General features: G+C 59.2%; 1 protein-coding gene across 4 annotated transcripts in view; it reads left to right on the top strand.

The window, feature by feature from the left end:
- Positions 1–19,603, top strand: part of Lmx1b (LIM homeobox transcription factor 1 beta) — a 73,600-nt gene extending 53,997 nt beyond the window's left edge. For 2 of the 4 annotated variants that reach the window (XM_063227683.1, XM_063227684.1), the window contains exons 3-8: positions 12,520–12,752; positions 13,982–14,163; positions 14,275–14,352; positions 14,486–14,552; positions 16,113–16,277; positions 16,455–19,603. In XM_063227683.1, the coding sequence (XP_063083753.1) occupies positions 12,520–12,752; positions 13,982–14,163; positions 14,275–14,352; positions 14,486–14,552; positions 16,113–16,277; positions 16,455–16,612 (883 nt within the window). In that variant the 3' untranslated portion in view covers positions 16,613–19,603. The remainder of the gene's footprint in view (positions 1–12,519; positions 12,753–13,981; positions 14,164–14,274; positions 14,353–14,485; positions 14,553–16,112; positions 16,278–16,454) is intronic. The other 2 variants (XM_063227687.1, XM_063227695.1) reach the window with 1 other exon arrangement.
- Positions 19,604–21,537: the final 1,934 nt, after the last annotated feature.

The raw sequence follows: 21,537 nt of genomic DNA on the forward strand, positions 1-21,537 counted from the left end.
CCCGCTGTGCATCTCGGACGTTACCTTCCCTCTTGGGGCAGTCACTTCGGTCTCCTTCACCTCGGCACCGCGGGACCCATCGGAGTTGCTAGGGTGGGCGTCACCAGGCCCCCAGGGAAGGCAGGTGTACACAGTCGGTGCTGAGTAAATGCTGGGAGAACTGCTGCGGGCGCTGGGAAAGGGTTAAAACCCGGCGCTTTTTAATTGTCAAATGACTGCGGGCGATTAGCGCTGGCAGCTTCCTCAATAATCGCTCTTCGCTGTACCTGCTGGGAGCTTAATTAAAAAACAAAGAGGCTCAATTTAAAGGCCATTACTATGCTAATGCGGCAGGGCGGGCGGTGATTAAGCAGCTCTGGCGGCCGGGTGGGCTGCTGGGGCTGGGGCTGGGGCTGGGCGCGGGGCGATCAGTTACCCACTAAACGGGAGGTGGTGAGGGCTCTGAGAGTGGCCAAGTGGCCGCGCCCTGCCCAGCAGGGCTGTCAAAGCTGACTGGTCACACTAGCCCCATCCGCCCGAGCCTGAGCTCAGGAGCTTACTGAGGCGTGGTCCCCCATCCTCGGCTCCCTCCCTCTCTAACCAAGGATCCTCCTGGGGGTTGGAAATGGGTGGCATCTACTCCTTGTCTAAGTGTCTCCTTAGGAGTCCTCCTCCTAACCCTGCTCAGACCCCCGGACATCACCAAGCTGGACACATATTCTGTCCACCTATGTCCCGGCAAGAAATCAGCTACACAGAGAGGCCCCTGGCCAGAGGCTGGTCTCAGGCCCCTCGGTGCTAGGACATTTGCTGTCCTGTCCCTGACCGCCTTCCCAACTGCCAGGAAGGCAGGAGAGTGTGTTGGTCACCCTCAGGGTTGGCACAGGGTCCAGCTCAGCAGCTGGCTAGCTGGATGACCTGTGTAAGGAGGAGACTCCTCCTAGGGTGGGCAGGAGGCATCTGTGAGACCAGGCACCAAGCCCTGGGCCTAGATGCTTCCTGTGGCCTTGTGGTATTTGGTCAGAACATATGCCAGGGTCAGAATCTGAGCTCAGAAGTAGGCAGGAGCTCGGGAGCACCTGGGCACAGTGGCAAGGGGTGGCTCTGCCCAGGTGGCATGAGAGAGGCTGGGCTGGCAAAGCTGGTGCCCTCTCTGGCTGCATTCAAAGGAGCACAGAGTGGGAAATGAGGAGGAGATGGCTGGTGTCACCTCTAGAGTTGGGAGTCAGTGGGTCCTGGGCCCAGGGCTACTTGGACAAACTGGCTCATTCTGAGAGTGATGGGAACATGAGATACAGCTACAGAAACCTGGGGAGCGTAACCCACACAGAGGATGCCACTGTCTGTAGTCTCTGGAGAGCAGGAAGGAGCCCATTTAGGCTCTAGGACCCCAGCTGAACCTGGCTGACATTTTACTCTTAACATCGGACATCTCTGATGCCACAGTTTTGCTCCTGAGTCTGTCTTCATCAGCTGTCCCGGTGAACTTGTGATAATAAACTTTAGTGACTTTGTCAGTAACATTGAAAACCACCCTAGCACAGCCAGGGAAGATTTAACTGGGGGGAAAACCGTACAAACTACAGCTGACAGCAGGGAGACAAACTGCTCCTGGTGACACCCACGGCAGCCTGTGGAGTAGCCAGAGTGGTCATCGAGCCCCAGGATGGGTGCAAACCTGGTGGCAGGACAAACCTTGATTGGAAACTTTTTCATGAAGAATCATTTGTTGGGGCCGGGGATTTAGCTCAGCCATTGCCTCCCTCGCAAGCGTGAGGTCACAAGTTCGATCCCCAGTACCAAAAAAAAAAAAAAAAAAAAAAAAAGAAAGAAAGAAAAAAAAAAGAAAAAAGAAACATCCTTTGTCTCAATGAAAATAGTTTTGGTAAGATAAAAATGGGAATGGAAAAAGTTGTAAATTATTTAACTGTGCTAGAAAGACAATTAATCAAAATATGAAATTGCCTTAATGGAGTTTGTTGTAGAAAACACTCAAAAATAGTTCACAGTATTGCTAAAACTTAATCGAAATGACACATTGTCTAATGTCCAGAGTCCTTGGGGTCCGAATAGTAGGGGCTACATCTTAGTTTTGTTTCCTCTTATGCACTTCAGGGGTGACCTGAATACCCCGCTGATAACCCCCTCCACCCCAGCCAGAGGCTTCCTGTGTCTTGTTCCCTACCAACTCCCCATCACTAGTACGGTGCTTAGTCACGGTGGTTTGGTAAATGCTAGCAGAATTATTTTGCTTATTTTGCAAGAAGAACCTTTTGCTTATTTTGCAAGGCTTGAAAAGGGTCTGGCACAGAGTGAGGACCTGTTTGTGGAAGGACGGACAGATGGACTGGTAGATGTGTTCAGTGGATGGGTGGCAAATGCATGCAAAGCTACATGGGTGGATGGATGGATGATGGATGGATGGGTGGGTGGGTGGATAGGATGGATGGATGGATAGATAGGTGGGCAGAAAGAAGGGATGAATTATGAATGGGAGGGAGGGAGATGGATGGATGGATGGGGTGGATGGGTAGATGGATAGATAGAAAGGTTGAGTGGATGAGTGGGTGGGAGGGAGAGAGGGATGGATGAGGGGGTGAAAGGAAGGAAGGGATGTATGTGTGTGTGTATGAGAGGGAGGGAGGAAAGGAGAGATGGATGAGTATTAAGGAATGGCTAGGTGGGTGGAAGGGGTGGAGAGACAGGTGCTTAGGTAGCTGACCAAGTGTCCATGTGTATGAGGTGGATGGATAAATAGACGATCTGTCTTCTCTAACCTAATATTCAAGACTCCAATCTGACTTTTTTGAGGGGAAGGAGGAGGACAGACAGGGTCTCACTGTGTAGCCCCGGCTGGCCGTAAACTCATAGCAGTCCTCCTGCCTCAGCCTCCTGAGGGGTAGAATACAGTGCTGCACCCCGCAGAGGCTCTGAGGCTGCTTTCTTAGCTCTCCCCCACCCTGACCACTCTCCCTGGCCTTGCAGGTGGCTCGTGTCCGCTTTAATCACTTTCTTCTCCCAGAATGACCTTTGGCCTGTCTGTCCCTGTACAGCCTAGAATCCTGTTCGCACCCCAGCCTCACCACACCCCTTCCTGGAATCCCCTGAGGTCCCCAGCAACTCTTCCCTGACCAGCTCTGCCCTCCCTCCACTTGGCAGAGTGGCACTGCATCAGGCCCTGCTCTGGGTCCCTCAGCCCTTCCTGGGCACACAGCTGTGGGCGCAACCCATTCTGAACACGGGCATCTCGTGACATGGGGACCTCATCCTCCGCCTGTGTCGCCAGCCTCCTGGGCTGTGGGAGCCACAGCTGCGCTGCTCTGTATCTATAGGCCTCCCTACTCAGAGCTGGACCCACAGCTCTGAGCTGATGGGCCGTGCAGTTGTCCCAGGAGACCAGCAACGTAGAGAAGGCTGAGGCAGGAGGAGGCTCCAAGAATAGGAAGGCCCAGAAGCCACTGAGGCAGGTGCCTGCAGCTGTGCGCCCCTCCCCAAGGGCCCCGCAGCTGTCTTATGAGGGAGCAGTTGGTGTGCTACGAAAGCCCAGGGCCTAGAAGGTGGGGGCTCTCAGTGCATCTTAGTGAATAATAATAACGGGAGCTGGGCCTGGACCAGGAGCTGGAGGCTCAGGCTGGTGGAAGAGAGGGGAGCTGATGAGTAGTGGAGAGGAAAAGTCCCCTCCTGTGGTACCTGGGCAAGGCCTGCTCATAGCAGGTGCTCAGGAAACCTCAGCAGGCTGAGTAGATGAGCACAGCATGGGGAGGCAAGAGTTTGCTGAAAGCTAACGAGAGGGCATGACAGAGCCCCAGCTGCTGGCCCAGACCAGTGTCCCCGGCTCTGCTGGAGGAGTGCAGCGTGGCAGGGTGAAGTGCTGCCTGTCACTAGGGCTGTCTGGTTCCAGAATCCCATAACAGAGAAGAGATTCCTGGGGAGGCCCCAGTCCCCACCCCAGAACTGGAAGCCCCCAAGGTGGGAAGCCAGGTGTCAGGCACCAAGCCACATGGGCACAGCAGCCCCCTCTGCAGGAGTGGGGGTGACACGTGTGAGAACCAGCGTCAGTGTGCGTGGCAGGGATCTCTACCCAAGCAGCTGGCACAGGGTATCCAGCCTGGGCTCCTCCCAGAGCTTCAGCCTTACACCCACAGCTGCCCTTGGACACATCCACAGGGTGACCTGAGCTCTGATTCTCCCCTCCCCAAAGTCCCCCAGATCTCAAGCTCCTCCACATCCTTTCATGGCCCTGCACACCTTCAAAATGTTTTCAAGGGCCGGGCTGGGGATTTAGCTCAGCGGCATAAGCGCCTGCCTTGCAAGCAGGTAGTCGTGAGTTCGATCCCTGGTACCCATAAAAACAGAAAAGATAAAAAAAAAAACAAAAAAAACAAAATGTTTCCAAGGGCCATCCACTGCTCAGCGCCTCCCCTGGATCTGGGGTGTGGGGTGCCCAGGCGGTTATTGTATGCCTTTTACTGTTCGTGCCCCCCTGGGCCCACACAGCTGCCCTGGGGGAGTGAGTTAAATCGTCTGTCAGGTCACAGCTCCCTCTGCTGGGAACCTGCCCAGGGTCCCAGGTCACGTGATCTGCCCCCACTGCTGTCAGCCTGCACCTCTGGGTCCCCCATTCACCTGCTCCAGCCACGGGGACCTCTTTGTCGTTTCCCCCAACACCCCAGATGTAGTACACCCTGGTCCTGGGGCCTTTGAACTTGTCACAGCAGATTTCACAGGTGCTGTTCCTGGGCCCTCTGCTCAGCTGTCATTTCTAAATCTGCAGCCGCATAGGGGCTGGGGATTTAGCTCAGCGGCATAAGTACCTGCCTTGCAAGCAGGCGGTCGTGAGATCGATCCCTGGTACCGATTAAAAAAAAAAAAAAAAGAATTTACAAATCTGCAGCCGCGGTGCTCTTCTCTGCCTCAGTTTCCTCATGTCACCATTTTTTATCCTCTGTGTGCTTGGATTCTGTTAAAATAGATCTGTTTAAACCAGCAAGGTGGCACACGCCTGTAGTCCCAGCACTCAGGAGCGTGAGGCAGGAGAATCGCTGTGAGTTTGATACCCGTCTGGGCTACATAACTTGAGTTCAAGGCCAGCCTGAACTATATAGGCAGACCCTGTCTCAAAAAAAACAACAAAAAAAAAGAAAAAGTTTAACCAGGCACATCATTCCACAGCTGTAATCCCAGCCAGGTGAGAGGCTGAGGCAGGGTGATCACAAGTTTTAGGCCAGCTGTGAGACCCCCTCTCAGAATTTGAGAAAGGGCTGGAGGTGTGGCTCAGTGGAAGAACACGTGCCTAGCATGAGTTTAATCCCCAGAACTGAAAAAAAAATGTTTTGTTGTCCCCTTGTCAATACGAGTGCAAGCTGGACATGGAGGGCCTTTTGATGGGCTGAAATGCTTCTGCCCTATCCCAGGGCCCTGGATGGTACCCCGCATATAGTAGGTGCTAACCAGGAATTTGTGAGATCACTGGTTGCGTGCCTGCCTGGCTGCGCTGGCCCCTGGATGGCACCAGAGCTCCAGCCTTGTTCCGTCCCTGCTGCCCCTGGCGCTTGACCTCCAGCCCGGGCTGGGGACTCCCGACTGAGACCCGGGCAGGATCAAAGGCCCGAGGCCAGGCGGCTGCCCACAGGAAGTGCCGGGCAGCTGGCTGCACAGGGCCGGCCTGGCGCGGCGAGGCAGGCGGGGAGGCCCTGCAAGGCCCGCGGCCAGCGGCGGTCGGCGGAGTGCAGACCGAGAGTGGAGAGCAGGCTCCGGCCACCAGGCCGCGCATTCCAGCCGCCTGATTGACACGAGCACCGGGCCCCCGCCTGCGGCTCCCAGCGCCGTCGCCCAGGCCAGCCGCATCAAAGCAGATGTTTGCAGCTGGTTTGAGTTGGATCCCCATCAACAGGCCCCTTTTTGTCTCAAAATAAAAAACAGCTACGCCCGGAATGATAAGGACCGGCAGGCACGTGGGGGAGATGTCAGCGACTCAAGCAGGGAGGAGGCCCGGTCAGTGACAGGCTGGCTCTTGCAGCGGCCACCTCCAGAGTGTCCGGTCCTGCCCCGTGGCTCCTGCATGCTGCCCCTCATCCTTCGCCAGCATCACCGTAGACAGCACAGCCTGGCCAGTCACCATGGCAACATAGTGAGCTCCCGCTGGCTGTCTAGCGTCCTCCTGTGCCACACTGGCCTGGGATCCTGCCCCCACCACGGAGTTGTGGCCTGAGGCTGACTTTGTTCTGGTGATGCCCTGAAAGGCAGGTTTTGAGGACCTCTGCTTTCCCATGGAGAAAGCGGCCGAGGGCAGGAGCCCAGGGCCGGCCACTGGAAGGTACGGAGCTAAGATTCAAACCATTCCTTCTGCCTCCACAACCAGGGATTTAAAGCTTTTCTGGGAAGTCCCTGACTCTCCTCTGGATACCCGCCATGCCTTTTGGGCCTCCCAGCCTCCTGAATACACCTGGCAAAACCTATATCCTTGACGCAAGTTCCCAAGGCCAGGACGTGGCCTACCTGTGCCCTGGACGCCATACATACATGAGCTCTGCTCAGAGTCAGGGTCCAGGGAGCTTGCTGTGGGGATTCAAGAAAGTACCCCAGTGGGCGCAACAAGGCTGCGGCGCACCGGCCATGCCCATGATTCCTGTGGAGGGAGGAGGGCGTTTTCAGCTCTGGGGCTCTGGGAGCTGGGGGGCACAGGCTGGAGAGGACGTAAAGGAACCAGGCCCAGAACCTGCCCAGGCCCAGTGTGGTCCTGGGTAAGGGTCTGACAAAAGCTTACAAGAAGATGGACAGATAGAATACAGATATTGAAACCAACCAGGGTGAAAGAGGAGGAAGAGAAAGTTTCAGAGCCTGCAGCTGGCACCACCAGTGACCCTTGGGAGGGGATACATCCCTGTTGGGCCACCGTGCCCATTTTACAGAAGGGGACACCGAGCCTCAGGGAAGGATTTAAATCAGCAGGTACTAGAGATAAGGAAGACAGGTGGGGGCTGACAGCCCTCCGTGAGCAGGGGAAGGAAAGGACACAGGTCAGAGGGTCCAGTTGGCTCACCAGGGAGTTCTTCAGTGTGCACATGGCACTCCTGCGTCTTCCCCAGTACCAGGAATGAGGGTGCATGATTGGAGGCAGGGACCTGCCATTGGACTCCCACCCTGACACTAGGAAGTTATGGCCTTCTGCAGGGGAAAGGGTGGGAAGTGGACTGCACGCTGCGGAGCCGCGGAAGGGCCTGGGCTGGGCCGCCAGTGGTGCTCTCAGACCCCTGGGGGCGGGGCAGCTAATGTTTTCTTGTCCTACCTGCTGCCCACTTCACTTCTCCCCAGGCTGCTCATTCACTCGACACTCAGCACCTGGATGTCAGAGCCTGGGGTGTGTGGCGAATTAGACTCGGGTCTAATCTCTAAGTCAGCAGGACTGGAACACACAGCCAGAGACTGGCCGGCCTGTGCCCAGCAGGGGCGGCTTCTCCGAGGAGGTGGCCTGTGATGGGATTCCGAAGGGTGAGGAGGGCCAGGTTAGCAAGAGCCAGCAGGAGGGGGACGGGAGGCAGGCAGTGGGAACAGACGGAACTTACGTGCTGAGGAGGCCAAGTTCTGGAAGCAGCCTGGTTCCAGGAGCCAGGTGTGATAGAAGCGGGGTGAGGCTGAGTGCCACAGTGAGGTTTGGGGCACAACTGAGATGACTGGGCGCTCAGTGAGGAGTGTTGTCAGCTCTCTGTTGCTGTGACAAAATACTTGGGACAGTCATCTGATAAGGAGGACAGCTCCAGGGCCAGAGCTGTCTGTCCAAGGTTGGCCCTTTTGCTCTGGGCCTATCAGGGCAGAACGTGGCAGAGGTGCATGGGGCAGAGGTGGCTTCTTCCGCACAGTGGTCAGGAAACCAAAATCGAGAAAAGAGGGGCAGGGTGTCCATAGCCCATGAGGCCACGCCCCCGACGGCCTGAGGCCCCGCCTCCTAGACATGCCACGCCCCTCCGGAAGAGCAGCACAAGCTGCGCCCAAACCCTGAGCACTTTCTGCTGCGTACCAAGGAGCAGGGCTGCTCTCTGAGCGCTTCTCCCTAAACCTCTGTAAAACAGGCCATATGGTTCAGTGCGCAGTGTCATGGTTATGGGACACCGAGGCAGGGAGTCACCTTGAGACTTGTGAGCACGGGTGGAGGGGGCCCGGTGAGAGCAGCAAGGACTCACGTGGAGTGAGAGCCCAAGAAAGGGCTGTAAACTGTAAAGTGCAGTCACAAGGTGTGCAAATGGTCCACACTGAGGAGGAGGGAAGGGCGATTCCACGTGCAAGGATGGCAAACAGGTGGCAGGAGTCCTGGGGAGACAATGGCAGTCCCGGTTCCCAGCACCCAGCGCTGCAGACAACCTCTGCCCTTCCCACGGGACAGACGGGCTCACTGAGGCTCACGAGGAAAAGAGACTTGGGCGGATTCCAGTGCTGGGAATGACAGGCACATCCGGGAGCCCACGCCTGGTGCGTACTGGTTGGGTTTCCTTGGAGAGGAGAGGCTGGAGCCCTCTTGGGCGTCAGGAAGCCACCCTCAGGGCCGGCAGCAGAACCCGCCATGTCCCAGCTTCTCTGCTGCTGTCTGTGACTCAGGAGAAATTCATCAGATCTCAGATGCCTCTGAAAATTTGGTTTTTGGAGAGTTTTGTTCATTAGCCTTACAAGTTTAATAAATTGAGACTTAAACAAACCAATAAAAACAGAGGTGCCAGAGATGTGTTCACGCAGCTTGGGACCCTTCAAGGGAGGGATGTCCCCACATGTGGGGTCTCCTACTGCAATCATGGACGATTCCACCAAGAGGGGAAAGTAAGGACGTGTGCATATGTCAGAGACATTTGGTTTGCTTTCCAGGACCACCCCCCATCACAGGGGTGGACAGAAACCATGGAGGCAGCACCTGGGCAGGGCACAGGGCACACCAGCATCCCCAGGGCAGGGAGGCAGCATCTAGGATGCGGCGTGTAGCCTTAAACAAGTAGCCACCCTCTGCCCCTCAGTGTGCTCCTCTGTAAAATGGGCCCCAGGCAGCAGCCTCCTTCAAGGTCTGCAAGGCCCTCACAGGGCAGGCGAAGGAGACAGACAGGGTGGGGGCCAGGCGTGCTGGGGCCAGCTCAGGCCAGCCAGGAGCTAGGACGGTGGGCCGGAGGCCCACGTGGGACCTGTGGATCACAGGGGCCTCTGCTGGGATGAGCTCCACGGGCATTCTGGACATGTCGGGCAGGAGAGGACGGAAGGGCTGATTGGGTGGAAGCCCTTCCCAGGCCTGAGCACGGCCAGGGCCTTTAAATGGACCCCATCTTCCATCCCGACAGCCTCAAATTTCACTTCCATCATCCTCGTTTTATTTTTGGTACCAGGAACTGAACTCAGGACCTCGCACTTGCCTGGCAGTCGCTGTACTGCTGTATCCTCAGCCCATCATTCCCATCTTATGGATGAAGCATTCGAGGCACAGAGAGGTTAAATGTCCTGCCAAAAGTCACATGGAGCCAGGGCCTATAGCTCAGAGGCAGAGCACATACATTCTAACAATGCACAAGGTCCTACGTGCGATCTCCAACACCACACACACAGACACACACACCTTGTAGAGCCAGGATAAAAACCCAGGCCATACCCTCTCTGCTGGCCACAGAGCCCTGCCTCATGTGCTAAGGAGCAAACAGCCAGGTTGAGTCCATTATACAGATCAGTAAGCTGAGGCTGAAGTCAGAGGATCCCTTGCTGTGAGTGGGAGAAGCAAGCCTAACTCCGATGGCTGCTCCCTGTGACTGGCCTGGTTCTCCCAGCTGGTTCCAGAGTCCCTCCAAGGCAGGAGGGACTAACAAGGAGGGGACCTGCTGGCGCCCCAGCCGCTCTGACACACAGTTAGCTCTCACCCCACCCCTGCATGGTACACAAAGGCAGCCCCATAACTGGGAGCAAGTATTTCATGCGTCCCCCCCGATGTTTTATTGGGTGGAGAGATGGTTGGAGACCAAATGGATGGCGCATTCCGTTTATAAAGTGCGTGCCGTGTGTTTTATTTCCCGGGCTTTTGCAATCTAGATAACAGATGATGCCCCGAGTGGCAGGCGCTGCCTCCTAATGGCGGCACCGAGCCTTTGGAGAAGTATTAATAATAGATTGTGTTGATGAGTTTGGAGAAAGTAGCAATCGACCCCCTGCTGCCAAGGCATTAGCGCGGCTGTTCTAACCCAGCCAGCACTGAGCCCCGCGGAGGCGGTCACCCGCCCGCTGCCCCCTCCAGCTGCTGGAGAAGCCTTCTCTGGAGGCAGGCTGACCCTGACCAGGAGCCCTGGCCCCGTCCTCTGTGCTCAAGGCCAAGCTGGACTTTATAGCGGGCTGAGCACACGGGGCAGTGAGGGGATGAGGCAGGAGCAGCAAGCCCTCAGCATGGCTGGATGGCCAGCAGAATCCCAGGAGCCTCTGCCTATAGCCACCATGGACAGGTGGGCAGGTTGTGGCCTCAGTAAAAATATCCAACCCAAGGGCCAAATCAGCTGAAACCCAGAAGTCCCTTTCACCTTGCAAAGCAGGCACTGTGTGGGCTCGAGGGGTCCTGCCTGGACTCAGCCCACTTGAGGCTTTGCTTCCCTGCTCCACACACGCACACAGGCCTCCTTGAGGAGGACCAGGACCAGGTCCTGCCTGTGGGACCCCAGCAGAACTGGGCACCATGGGGACCTGCCTTGTCACCCCACAGTGATATTCATGGAATTCACAGCCTTTTGATAGTCACCCTGTTGGTGTGCCCATTTTGCAGCATGCAAACTGAGGCCAGAGGGAAGCTCAAGGTGGCCTCCCCACACTGGGACATCAGAGAGGGCTTCCCAGAGGAGGTGGCATTGGAGTTGGGTATTGCAGGATGAGTAGGAGCCTGCCAGGAAGAACAGAGGGGCCAGGGTCACTGAGGGTGCCCCCAAGCTGGATGCCCTGGCCAGTGTGGGCAGTGGACAGAGCTGGGCTTGGCCTGGTCCACCGCACCCGGGCTGCTCACCGTGGGCGGTGCTGATGGCAGCCCGGGGAAGGCAGGCAGGCCGAGAGCCTCGCGTTTATGGCCATTCCTGTTCCAGAACCGATTAGTGGAGAATTGCAGCTGTAATCTGCGCCCGGGATGGCGGGCCATAAAGAGGGATGGGATGCGCGCGGCGCTCCCAAGGTGGCGCCCGCAGACGTGGCCCGGGGACGCAGAGAATGAAAAATGGTTTTAATTCCCTCCCAGCAGCAATAATTTGATTCTTCATAAATTTTTCCATCAAAGTGTTGTTGAGGCTGAGTTCCCGCCGAGCAGGGCGCGTGACTGGGAGGGCGCGCGCCGGGAGGAGTGGTCAGCGCGCGCGCGCCCAGGCGGGGCTGTGCGCGACCCCCTGCACCTGCAGCCTGGGCGCGCGCACCGCGGGGCGGGGCGTCCCCGAGCCAGCCTCAGTTCCGGCGTCCCCAGGCTCTGCGCCAAGCCCTGCTGGCCCTAAGCATTGATGCTCCTCCCAGCGCCTCCATCTCCTCATCTCTAAAATGGGGGCAAGGCTCGGGCGATTGGCGGCGGTGGCGGCAGCCCAGCTGCGCGTGCACAGTAAAGTGCCTGGTCCCAGGCACGGTACCCAAGCTGAATGAGGGACAAGAAGACGCCATCCAGCAGGGTGTGGTGGCACAAGCCTGACACCTCGGCCCTCGGGAGGCTGAGGCAGAAGGATTGAAAGTTTGAGCCCCTGCTGGGCAATTTAGCAAGACCTCGTCTTAAAAAATAAAGAGCTGGGTGCTGCTCAGTGCAAAGGCCTGGGGTTCGGGGCTGGGGATTGAGCTCAGCGGCATAATTGCCTGCCTTGTAAGCGGGTGGTCGTGAGTTCGATCCCTGGTACCGGTTAAAAAAAAAAAGGCCTGGGGTTCAATCCCCAGCACCGCAAAAATAAAAAGAAGCCACAAGGACAGCACATGCCAAAGGGCCACCGAGATGGTGCTTTGAAGAAACTGCTGTCCTGTTTGGCAGCAGCTGGGCAGCAGAGGATGGGCAAGTGGGGCGGGGGAGGCAAGATCCCGGGGGCCCTCAGTGCCCGGGTCAGGAGCTTGGACGACCTCCTAAGGGCTCTAGAGAGACATGGAGGACTCCGGGGCAGGGCAGGTGCGCAGTCAGATACCTATTCTAAGATCCGCTGCTGGGTGAGAGTGGAAGACGGTGAAGCGCTAGAGGGCGCCGGAGGCAGGCAAGGGCTCTGGGGCAGCTGTTGGGCGGGGAGGTCTTCAGGATAGGCAGCCCAGGGATGGGGATCGCTTGGAAGCGGGCTGAGGAGCAGAGGCCCTGGAGCAAGTGGCAGAGGGTGGGACCCGGGCTGACCCCGCACAGTGCCCCCTGCTGGCCACGTGCCTCTGAGCTGGAAGGGTCCTGCACTGACCATCGGAGGGGCGCCTCTGGCAGGGGTCCCCGGAAGCTCCCAGCCTACGGGGATGCTGAGTGGGGCTCAGGCCCTCCTGTCTGTCCCCCTGGGCGGCAGGGGGAGAGCTCCCCGGGGCCCAGCCCACGCACCTGCTTTGTGCCCACAGGCTCTTTGCTGCCAAGTGCAGCGGCTGCATGGAGAAGATTGCACCCACGGAGTTCGTGATGCGGGCGCTGGAGTGCGTGTACCACCTGGGCTGCTTCTGCTGCTGCGTGTGTGAGCGACAGCTGCGGAAGGGTGACGAGTTTGTGCTCAAGGAGGGCCAGTTGCTATGCAAGGGTGACTACGAGAAGGAGAAGGACTTGCTCAGCTCCGTGAGCCCCGATGAATCCGACTCCGGTGAGCCCGGGCAGGGGGGTGCAGGCTGCAGGAACCTGAGCTGCCTGAGCACGTGGACACACATAGGTCCCCACTTACTTGGATATACACGTGACTCTGCACACTCAGGCTGCGTGTGCATGCTTGTACGCATTCTTACATGTACTGTGGTTTGTGCACACACACATATACATGCACTTGTTCTCTGGGGAAATCTGGGGGTGGCTGGCACCTGGCTGCTCCTGCCCACTGGGGAAGGACTTAGCAAGGATAGTGGGAGTAGTGGGAGATTCCTTGGGCCTCCCCATGGGGTGTCCGGGACCCACAGTCCCAGAGTCTGCTCATACAGCTAAGCTCTATCCCTGCCAGGGCCTGGGTGGAGGAAGTGAATCATCCTGCATCTGTCCCCGTTAGGGCACCACCACAGTGGGGCCCATGCTGCCAGGATTCCTCTTGCCAGGGCTAGAAGAGGGGACACCCCTCCAAGGGGCTCACTGCTGAAGATGACAGGTCTGGGAAGAGGAGACCCCTCCCTCGGGGGAGGAGGCCCGTGGTGGGCGGGAGTCCCAAGCAGAAGTGCCGCAGATCACACCCACGTGTCTGCCCAGGAGCACGTGCCTTGGGTGCCACCTCTGTGAGCTCCTGTGTCTGGGCCCACATGCCAGCCTATGTGTGTATGTGCCCCTGGGTGAGTGTGCTACTGTATGCACACATATTTGTGAGCAGGGGTCTGGGACATCTGTCTTTGCCTGTCAGTGCTCGGCCCCTTGAAGCTTCAAGAAAGAAGACTCCTGGCATCTCCCTTTGTCCCCTGCCCCACGCCTAGTACTGAGCTAGCACAGCGGAAACTTTCCTAAAGGTCAGCACCTTAGGCAGAGTCCCGACATGAGGCTCCAGGGACACTCAGGACCTGCACGCCACATTTGTGCCCTGGGAACATGTCCTCTCGCACCACACAGGAGGCATGTGCATGGCCATGTGTGCACTTCACACCCGTTCCCGTGTGTGTAAGTGTGCAGTGGTACACGTACTGTGCGCCTGTGTGGGTGACAAGGACAGTGTGGAGATGCTTGGGGCACTGGGGTGCAGGAGAAGAAGGGGCAGGCAAGGCAGGGCTTGAAGGCCGGGGGAAGGGCAGGGGCGCCAGGGAGCCACGGCAGGCAGCAGGGTGATGGGATCCTGCACGGGTACAAAGCCGGGACCTGGGCCTGCCCCAGCTCTCCCTGACAGGCGGCTCGTGTCCCCCACAGTGAAGAGTGAGGATGAGGACGGAGACATGAAGCCCACTAAGGGGCAGGGCAGCCAGAGCAAGGGCAGCGGGGACGACGGCAAGGACCCGAGGCGGCCCAAGCGACCTCGCACCATCCTCACCACGCAGCAGCGAAGAGCCTTCAAGGCCTCCTTCGAGGTCTCCTCCAAGCCCTGCCGGAAGGTGAGGGGGCGCGGGGCTGCCTGTCCAGGTGCCACCTGCTTGACAAGGGGGGGGTTGCCCTCCCAGCTGCTGTCCCTGCAGACCTGACCTGTCCCCCTCTCTCCGGGCCAGGTCCGGGAGACGCTGGCGGCCGAGACAGGCCTCAGTGTGCGGGTGGTCCAGGTCTGGTTTCAGAACCAAAGAGCAAAGGTGAGAGGCTCCTGGGCAGGGCTGGGGTTCCGGGGGACAGGTGGAAGGTGGGTCCTGCTGTGAGGCTGGGTGGGTGGGAACAGAGGCTGGGGGCCTGGGGGGGCGGGAGGCCTGACCCGTGCTCCCCCTGCAGATGAAGAAGCTGGCCAGGAGGCACCAGCAGCAGCAAGAGCAGCAGAACTCCCAGCGGCTGGGCCAAGGTGAGCGGGCACAGCGGGCACCCTGCCAGGGCCAGCCTCAGGCCCTACCACTCTCTCCAGATCCCTGAGGACAGAGCCAGGGGCTTCCTCCTTGGAATCAGTGATACGCAGAGAACTTGAGAAGTGGTGGTGCCCAGGAAAATGGGGAGGAGATGGTGGCATGAACAACCAGGCCAGGAGGGCGGAATCTCCAGCCCACTCCCTGTCCTCCAGGCTGGGCACTGAGCGTCACTCTGCCCGACTCACTTCCTGTGCATCCCATCAGGAAGAGACTGGCCCAGCAGGGGACGGGCACCCTCCATCCCACTTTGGGGAGCTGAGGCCCCAGAAGATACGGGGCTGCTCAGCTGGGGGAGACAAAGCTGGGCCTCCGCCCAGAATGGGGTTCCAAACCTGCCCTTTAGCAGGGTGATCCTGCCCTGCTGCTCCCCACAGAAGTCAGTGCCAGGGCCCAGGGACAGTCGTCAGGGTTGGGCGGAGCGCTGGAAGGGGGAGGATGGGTGGCCCCTGTCCCCAGCCTTTGCTTTGCCAGGATGCTTTTCCCATGTCTGAGTCTTGGGCCAGCACTGTTCTCTGGGTGCGGGGGCCACTAAGACTTCATGGCCATGAAGGGAGGATGCAGGGGGCTCCAGGGACCCTGAAGCGTGTGGGGACTTCCTGCCCTGCCCTCCATGAAAGGGAATACACCTGGGAACACTCAAGGGCAGCCCTTCTCCAAGGGCCCTGGGACCAGGAAGTGTCCCAGGCTGGCCCTGGCTCTTAAGTACAGGACCAGGGAGCCCTGTGCTTCCTGCCATGTCCCTGTGCCTCTCCTGGGGCTGCAGTCACTGCCTCTGTGCCCCAGCCAGCCTCAGAGCTGCCACCCAGTGTCCCCACTCCCCCAGATGCTGCTACCAAGAGTGCCCTTGCCCCGGGCTCCTCACAGCCTGCTGTTGCCTGTCACGGCCCAGCGCCCGCAGTGCCTGGCCAGCCCTTTCTCTCCTGCCTACTCTGCCACCAGCCGGGTTTGGTTTTGTATCCTGCATCCTTTAATCCTGCATCCTTAGAAGGATCCAGACAGAAACCTTCCCCGAACTTCCTCTTCCCCACACTGTGGTCCCCAGCTGGACTTTCAGATGCTGTCTGATTTCCGGCTCCCCAGCCTGGCGTACCTCTTCCTGGTAGCTCTAGTCATGCTGGCGTGGGGCTCCCTCCTCCAGGAAGCCTTCCTGGGCCTCTTCCGAATGGGTCTGGCCTTCCCTTGGGTGCTTCCAGGTGCCAAGTATCCTGTGCTGTGCCCAGCTTCCCCACCTGCCAAGACGCTGAGGCCCCAGGCCCAGCTCCTGAGGCAAAGGAGGTGGGGGATGGGAGGAGCCTCTTAGCTTTGGGGAAACTGAGTCTGGGAGATGGGCTGGAGAGACCGTCTGAGGAGGGAGTGGGATGTCTGGGCCACCTGGCCAGTGACAGGTCCCTGGGTGTTCCCTAGAAAGTCACAAGGGGTCCCTGACCTGGGGGGCCATTTGTGGGGACTGCCAGGATGGGGCAGGCAGGCCATTTGGTGAAGGCATGCACTGTCCCCAGAGGTCCTGTCCAGCCGGATGGAGGGCATGATGGCTTCATACACGCCGCTGGCCCCGCCGCAGCAGCAGATCGTAGCCATGGAGCAGAGCCCCTACGGCAGCAGTGACCCCTTCCAGCAGGGCCTCACGCCGCCCCAAATGCCAGGTGACCACATGAACCCCTATGGTAAGCTTCCCCCCCACTGCCAGCCCCGCAATGCCCCCTGCCTGGCCCAGCGGCCCCGGGGCACCCACAGCCACCCACTGCCCCAGAGCCCAAGTATTCCTGCTTGTCACCAGCCACCGGCCATCCCTCGGGAGCCCCGGCTCGTAGCCCAGGCCTGACACCCCTTCTGCCCCCCAGGGAACGATTCCATCTTCCACGACATCGACAGCGATACCTCCCTCACCAGCCTCAGCGACTGCTTCCTCGGCTCCTCCGACGTGGGCTCCCTGCAGGCCCGCGTGGGGAACCCCATCGACCGGCTCTACTCCATGCAGAGTTCCTACTTCGCCTCCTGAGGGCAGCCGGGCTGCACGGACGCTTGGGCATGGCCTGGGCTGGGCTGGGACTCGGGCTCAGCCGCCTCCTCACCAGCCTGGCCAGGTGCCCGCAAAGACTCTGCAGACAGCCATATGGTGCCCTCCCCTCGGACAGCCGGGCCTGGTTCACGTGCTCAGTGGGCCCAGCCGGAAAGGCAGATGGGCGCGGCCTGGGAGGGGCTGTGTCCTGCCCACAAAGACCTTGTCACCCTGGGACAGCCCCTCGTCTCCCAGCCCCACCTGGATGCCATCGCCTCCTTCTCCCTCCCCGTCTCTTTTTTGGGAAGCTTAAATTCTCTCTATTTTTTTAAATGTCCTCTCTGTGTCCGGCCAACCTCCGTGGTTCCCGGAGCCAGCCCGTGACGATGTGGGGACTCCGTACCTGGGACCCGAGGAACATGTGTCCTGGTCCCACTGCGGAGCCCACGATCGCATGTCCTCCCAGCCCGAGCGAGAAGCAGAGGTGGGGAGGAGCCGGGCATAAGTGACAGGCCACCAGGGCCACCAGGGCTCTGCCTGAAGTGGAGGGGAGTGGACAGAGACCCATGCACACCTGCAGCCCTGCACACACACAGCACATGCACACGCACCCACACACCCATGTCCAGAGCCGAGGGAGGCAGTGGGGCTCTGTGACCACCCGGCCACATCAGCAAGGGGAACAGGGCGAGGGGTGCAGCTGGAGTGGTGAAAGGGGACAGCAGCAGGGTGGTGGGAAGGATGCAGCTGTGTCCGGGCCTCAGCCCAGCTGGAGCCACCTGGGCAGGGAGGGCAGCCCCGCCCTCCAGCTGGAGTCAGGCTCACAGCAGGAGCTCCAGGTAGCTAAGTACCTGCTCTGAGCAGCCTCTGCACCTCCTCCCTGCCCCCATGATGGCTCTCACGGCCTCTGCCAGCCTGGGTCGGGGCCCTTCCCTGCCCATTTGCCTCTGCCTTTCCCAGCCCTCAGTTTTGCTTCTCAAAGCCAGGCTTCCCGGGTTCTCTAGCTCCTCCCCCCCCCCCCCACACACACACCGGGCTCCAGCTTCCTCTCTAAAGACGTGCAGCAGGCAGCTCTAAACTGATTTTCTCCCTGACAAGTAGCGGGCCTCGGAGATCAGGCCCATCACCTCCTCTGCTTTCGGCACCCCACCTCTGCTAATGTGGCCAGAGAGCTAGTGAGTGGTTTGGGCCATGTGACCTTGGAAAGTTACACTGCCCTTTTGTAACGAGTCCCCTAGGCCTAGGACCCAAGTGACAGCTGTGCTACACCTTTTTGTGTGTAGGTAAGCGGGGAGGGAGAGACTGTGGCTTGTTTCCTTACTTGATTCCATTACCTGTGGCCCGCTCTGTGACCACTGGTCCTCCCTCCCCAGCGCTGTAAGTGACGAGCTGGCGCTCGTGTCTCCCTGAGGCGTGGGGCCGTGGGAGCCTCTCACTGCCTGGCATTGGCCTTGGCCCATGGACTCCCACACATCTCTGCCTCCCTGGCCCACGAGGGCTGCAGACTATGCATCCTCGCCTGTCTCCTCCATTCTCCCCCTGCAGAGAGGATGTGAGGGCAGCTGACAGCCTGTCCCAGTGACCCCACACTGGCCCTGCTAATCACTGTGCCTCTCTGGGTGCTTCGACCCTACTCTGACTTCCAAATCCAGACTTTGAGCCCTTGAGGGTGAGAAGTGTCTCCCACACCTTGCAGCTCCATTTGCAGCCTGTGCCACCTCCTGCTGGCCCCAGGCCCCCATGCTCGCACCCCACCTGGTCACCACCAGAGCTGTCAGAAGGGAGTTTGTGACCCCAGCAGCTGGCCAGGCCCTCCTTTGTTCCTCTTGTCACACAGAGAACATGGCCAAAGCCTCAGCTCATGTCCTCTGTCCTCTGGGCTGGATCTGGAATCCTTTAGATCCCACCCACATGACACAGCTGGCAGACCTGAGCCAGGAGAGGGCAAGTTAGGGGCCGGGCCCTTCTTCCTCCTTTTAGGAGCCCTGGCTTCTCCTGCCTCCACACAGGGGCCCCAGCCAGGAGCTAGTATCGGGACACCCATGGTGTGACCTCCAGGTTGTCAGAGCCGCAGAGGCCCCAGAGAGCCCCCATGCCCGAGGCACCATTAGCTGTGCTCCCAGGCCAAAGCTCTTCCAGGAGAGGCCAAAGCTCTGTCCCAGTCCTGGCCAGAAGTTAAGAGACCCATTTCTCAGGTGCAGGAGCCCCGGAGGCTTGGGGATGGAGGGCTCTGTGGGGTTTGGGGTAAGTGCGGGAAGATGCAGGATCACCCCATGACTGCCCTGAGGGGCGCCCCTCTACTGGGGTGGGGTGGCTGGGGCAGAGCCCAGGGGAGGAGGGAGGAGCTGGGTCTGCTCTGCAGGAAGAGGCAGAAGGTGAGAAGGGCCAGGGCGCTGTGGAGAAGAGCCACGCTCTGTCTACCTGCTGGGGACTTCGAGCGCAGACAGGGGAAGCCAGGCTTTGGTCCAGCCAGGGGCTCTGTGGTTCTGGGACCTCACAGCGGCCGCAGGGACAGAGGGACCCTGTGGTCGTGAGGGTCAGACCAAGGGGCAGGCGGAGCCTTAGGAGAAGGGCCACACCTGGGGGCTACCGTGGAAGGAGCTTCCCGCGCACACGTACACACGCACACTCACACCTGCCACACTTGGAGACACACGACCCACACTCACAGGACCTGGGGCCAGGGGAGCAGCAAGGACCGGCCCACACGCTGACCCCTGGAAGGTGACATCACCAGCGAGCTCAGTGCAGCAGGCGGGGACCGGCCGGACGCGCCCCACTCCCCTTGTACAGACTCCATCACTGCCACCCGCCTCCCCACACACATTTTATTTAATAACTTGTCATTGTTAAATTATTTATTAGCGTTTACCACTCTCACCCTGCCTTCCGCTCTCACCTTCCGCCTCTTCCCACAAGAGCAGAAAACGGAAGCAGAAACGAGCAAAGACAAGACGTCGGTATATTTGTAAATAAACCAACCTGTACACGGTGTGCTGCCTCTGCTTGGGAGCGGCCTGCTCCAGGCCTGCCGCGATGCCAGGGCAGATTCCTCGGTGGCCACCAGGGACAGCCGGTCAAGGAGGAGGCGGGCCTGGGTCCCATCATCCCGTTCCCTCCCAGCCCTGAACGTCTCCAGTCTGAAGAACAGTGTTCAGCCCATCTTTAGGTCACACCCCACGCCTCAACTTCCCTGCATTCTCTCTGCATGCCGCCGGTGTTGGTGAGCAGTCCCTTAAGTGTCACGGACTGACTTTGGTCCCTGAGAATCAAGGATTGATAGCCCAGCCCTAAGCACAGTAGTGGGATGTGGGAGCAGATGAGGTACAATTGGTTCAAGGGTTCCGGTCTCACCTAAACGCCCGGGCCCACGGAAGGCTTCCTGGAAGAGGCTGCGTTTGAAGCTGAGATCTGAAGTTACCGGGGAGCAGGTGTGGGGGAGGCTGTCTCGGGGGTGTCCCGGGCTTGTAGGAAACCTCAGAGGAGGGTAATCTCGTGAGTCTCCTGCACTGAAAGGGTAGCTAGCTTGAGGGCCAGGCCCCTGGGGTTTTACCACTGCGTGGAGCACTTGGGATTGGCTCAGGCTGACTGTCTGGAGGCCAACTGGGCCACCGAGGGGAGAGGTGACCACAGCTTTGACGAGGCCATAGAGCTCACCGGGAATGGGACACTGCAGACCAAGGTGGCGAGCTGAGCCTAGGCGGTCACGAGGCCTCCGTGCTGACCACGGCCATGCGGCCAGGGGAGCTGGAGCAGGTCTGCTTCCCTGCGTGGGTTCCTTCAGGTCTCAGGGCTCCGCCAAGGCCCTTCAGGGCTGTGTACGGACCCGTGTGTCTGCACCTCAGTGTGTCCTTGGGGCCGCCTGTCCACACACCCGCTATGCTATGTCCCTCCTCCTGCCCCTTCCCAGGATCCCTCACTCTTGTGCTTGGGGTCTCCCCACACCCTCTCTTGGCAGCTCTATTCGAGCCTGTGAGCACCAGCGCCCCCTAGGGGCAGGTTTGGACCTGAAGCCTCTTTGGAGTTCCTTGATCAGTCCATGTGATCTGAGACTTTGGTGCATTTCTTCATTGGTACCTAACAACCTTGAGACGCTGGACCCCATGTTCCTGAAGGGAGAATGAGGTTTAGAGGAGGAAGTAACCAGCTCAGTGTGACAATGCTAACAAATTTAGCAGAGCCAGGATTGGAAGCCAGGTTTTGCCACTGTTCTCCCCAGCCCACAGTCTAACCCTGCAGCTGGTCCTTTGAGGTGAGGTCAAGGGACCCAGGGACAAAGAAACTCTCCCACCTTCAGCTGGTGCTTCAGAGAAACCAAGTTATTCAACCCAGACTGCACAGCACAAGAGCAAGACTAACCAGATCTTAACATCCAAGGCCCAGGCCTGGACTCCTGCAGGGAAGGACATGCCAGGACCCTCTTGTGGGGAGGCTCCCCACACCACCCCCCTCTGGCAACTGGCTGCCAACTCTCTTGCCTATGGCAGCTGTTTAAAATCCTGTCACTTAAAAATGCAGGGGGGGAGGGCCGTGCTAACCCATCTCTCCCCAGCACCTGCCTTTGCCCCCTCCAGGGATGAGGAGGAGATTCAGGTTGAGATCCTGGGATGACAGAGGGCAGGGGAGAAAGGCCCTTCTCAGAGTCCCCCTTCCCTGGGCAGGTTTGGCTTCTGCGTGTCCGCAGACTCTGTGCTGGCAGATCTTGGTCCCAGACACCAATGAATACACAAACCCTGTGCCTGGCTTTACCTTCGAGCAACACCTCCGGCTGCCTGGAGGGTACCTAGGTCACGCACCCCCTTCCTGGTCGTCCCAGGACCCAGTGCACCTGGGCAGAATGTGAGGCGTCCAAGAAGGCCATAAGGGCTCAGCATCGGCAGTGCAGTCCGCCAGGTCATGGAAACCACAGAAAGTGCCCTGGAGGA

This window comes from Cavia porcellus, unplaced genomic scaffold (genome assembly GCF_034190915.1).
Source record: "Cavia porcellus strain 051 isolate PalLab524CR breed Dunkin Hartley unplaced genomic scaffold, mCavPor4.1 scaffold_1, whole genome shotgun sequence".
Lineage (NCBI taxonomy): Eukaryota > Metazoa > Chordata > Mammalia > Rodentia > Caviidae > Cavia > Cavia porcellus.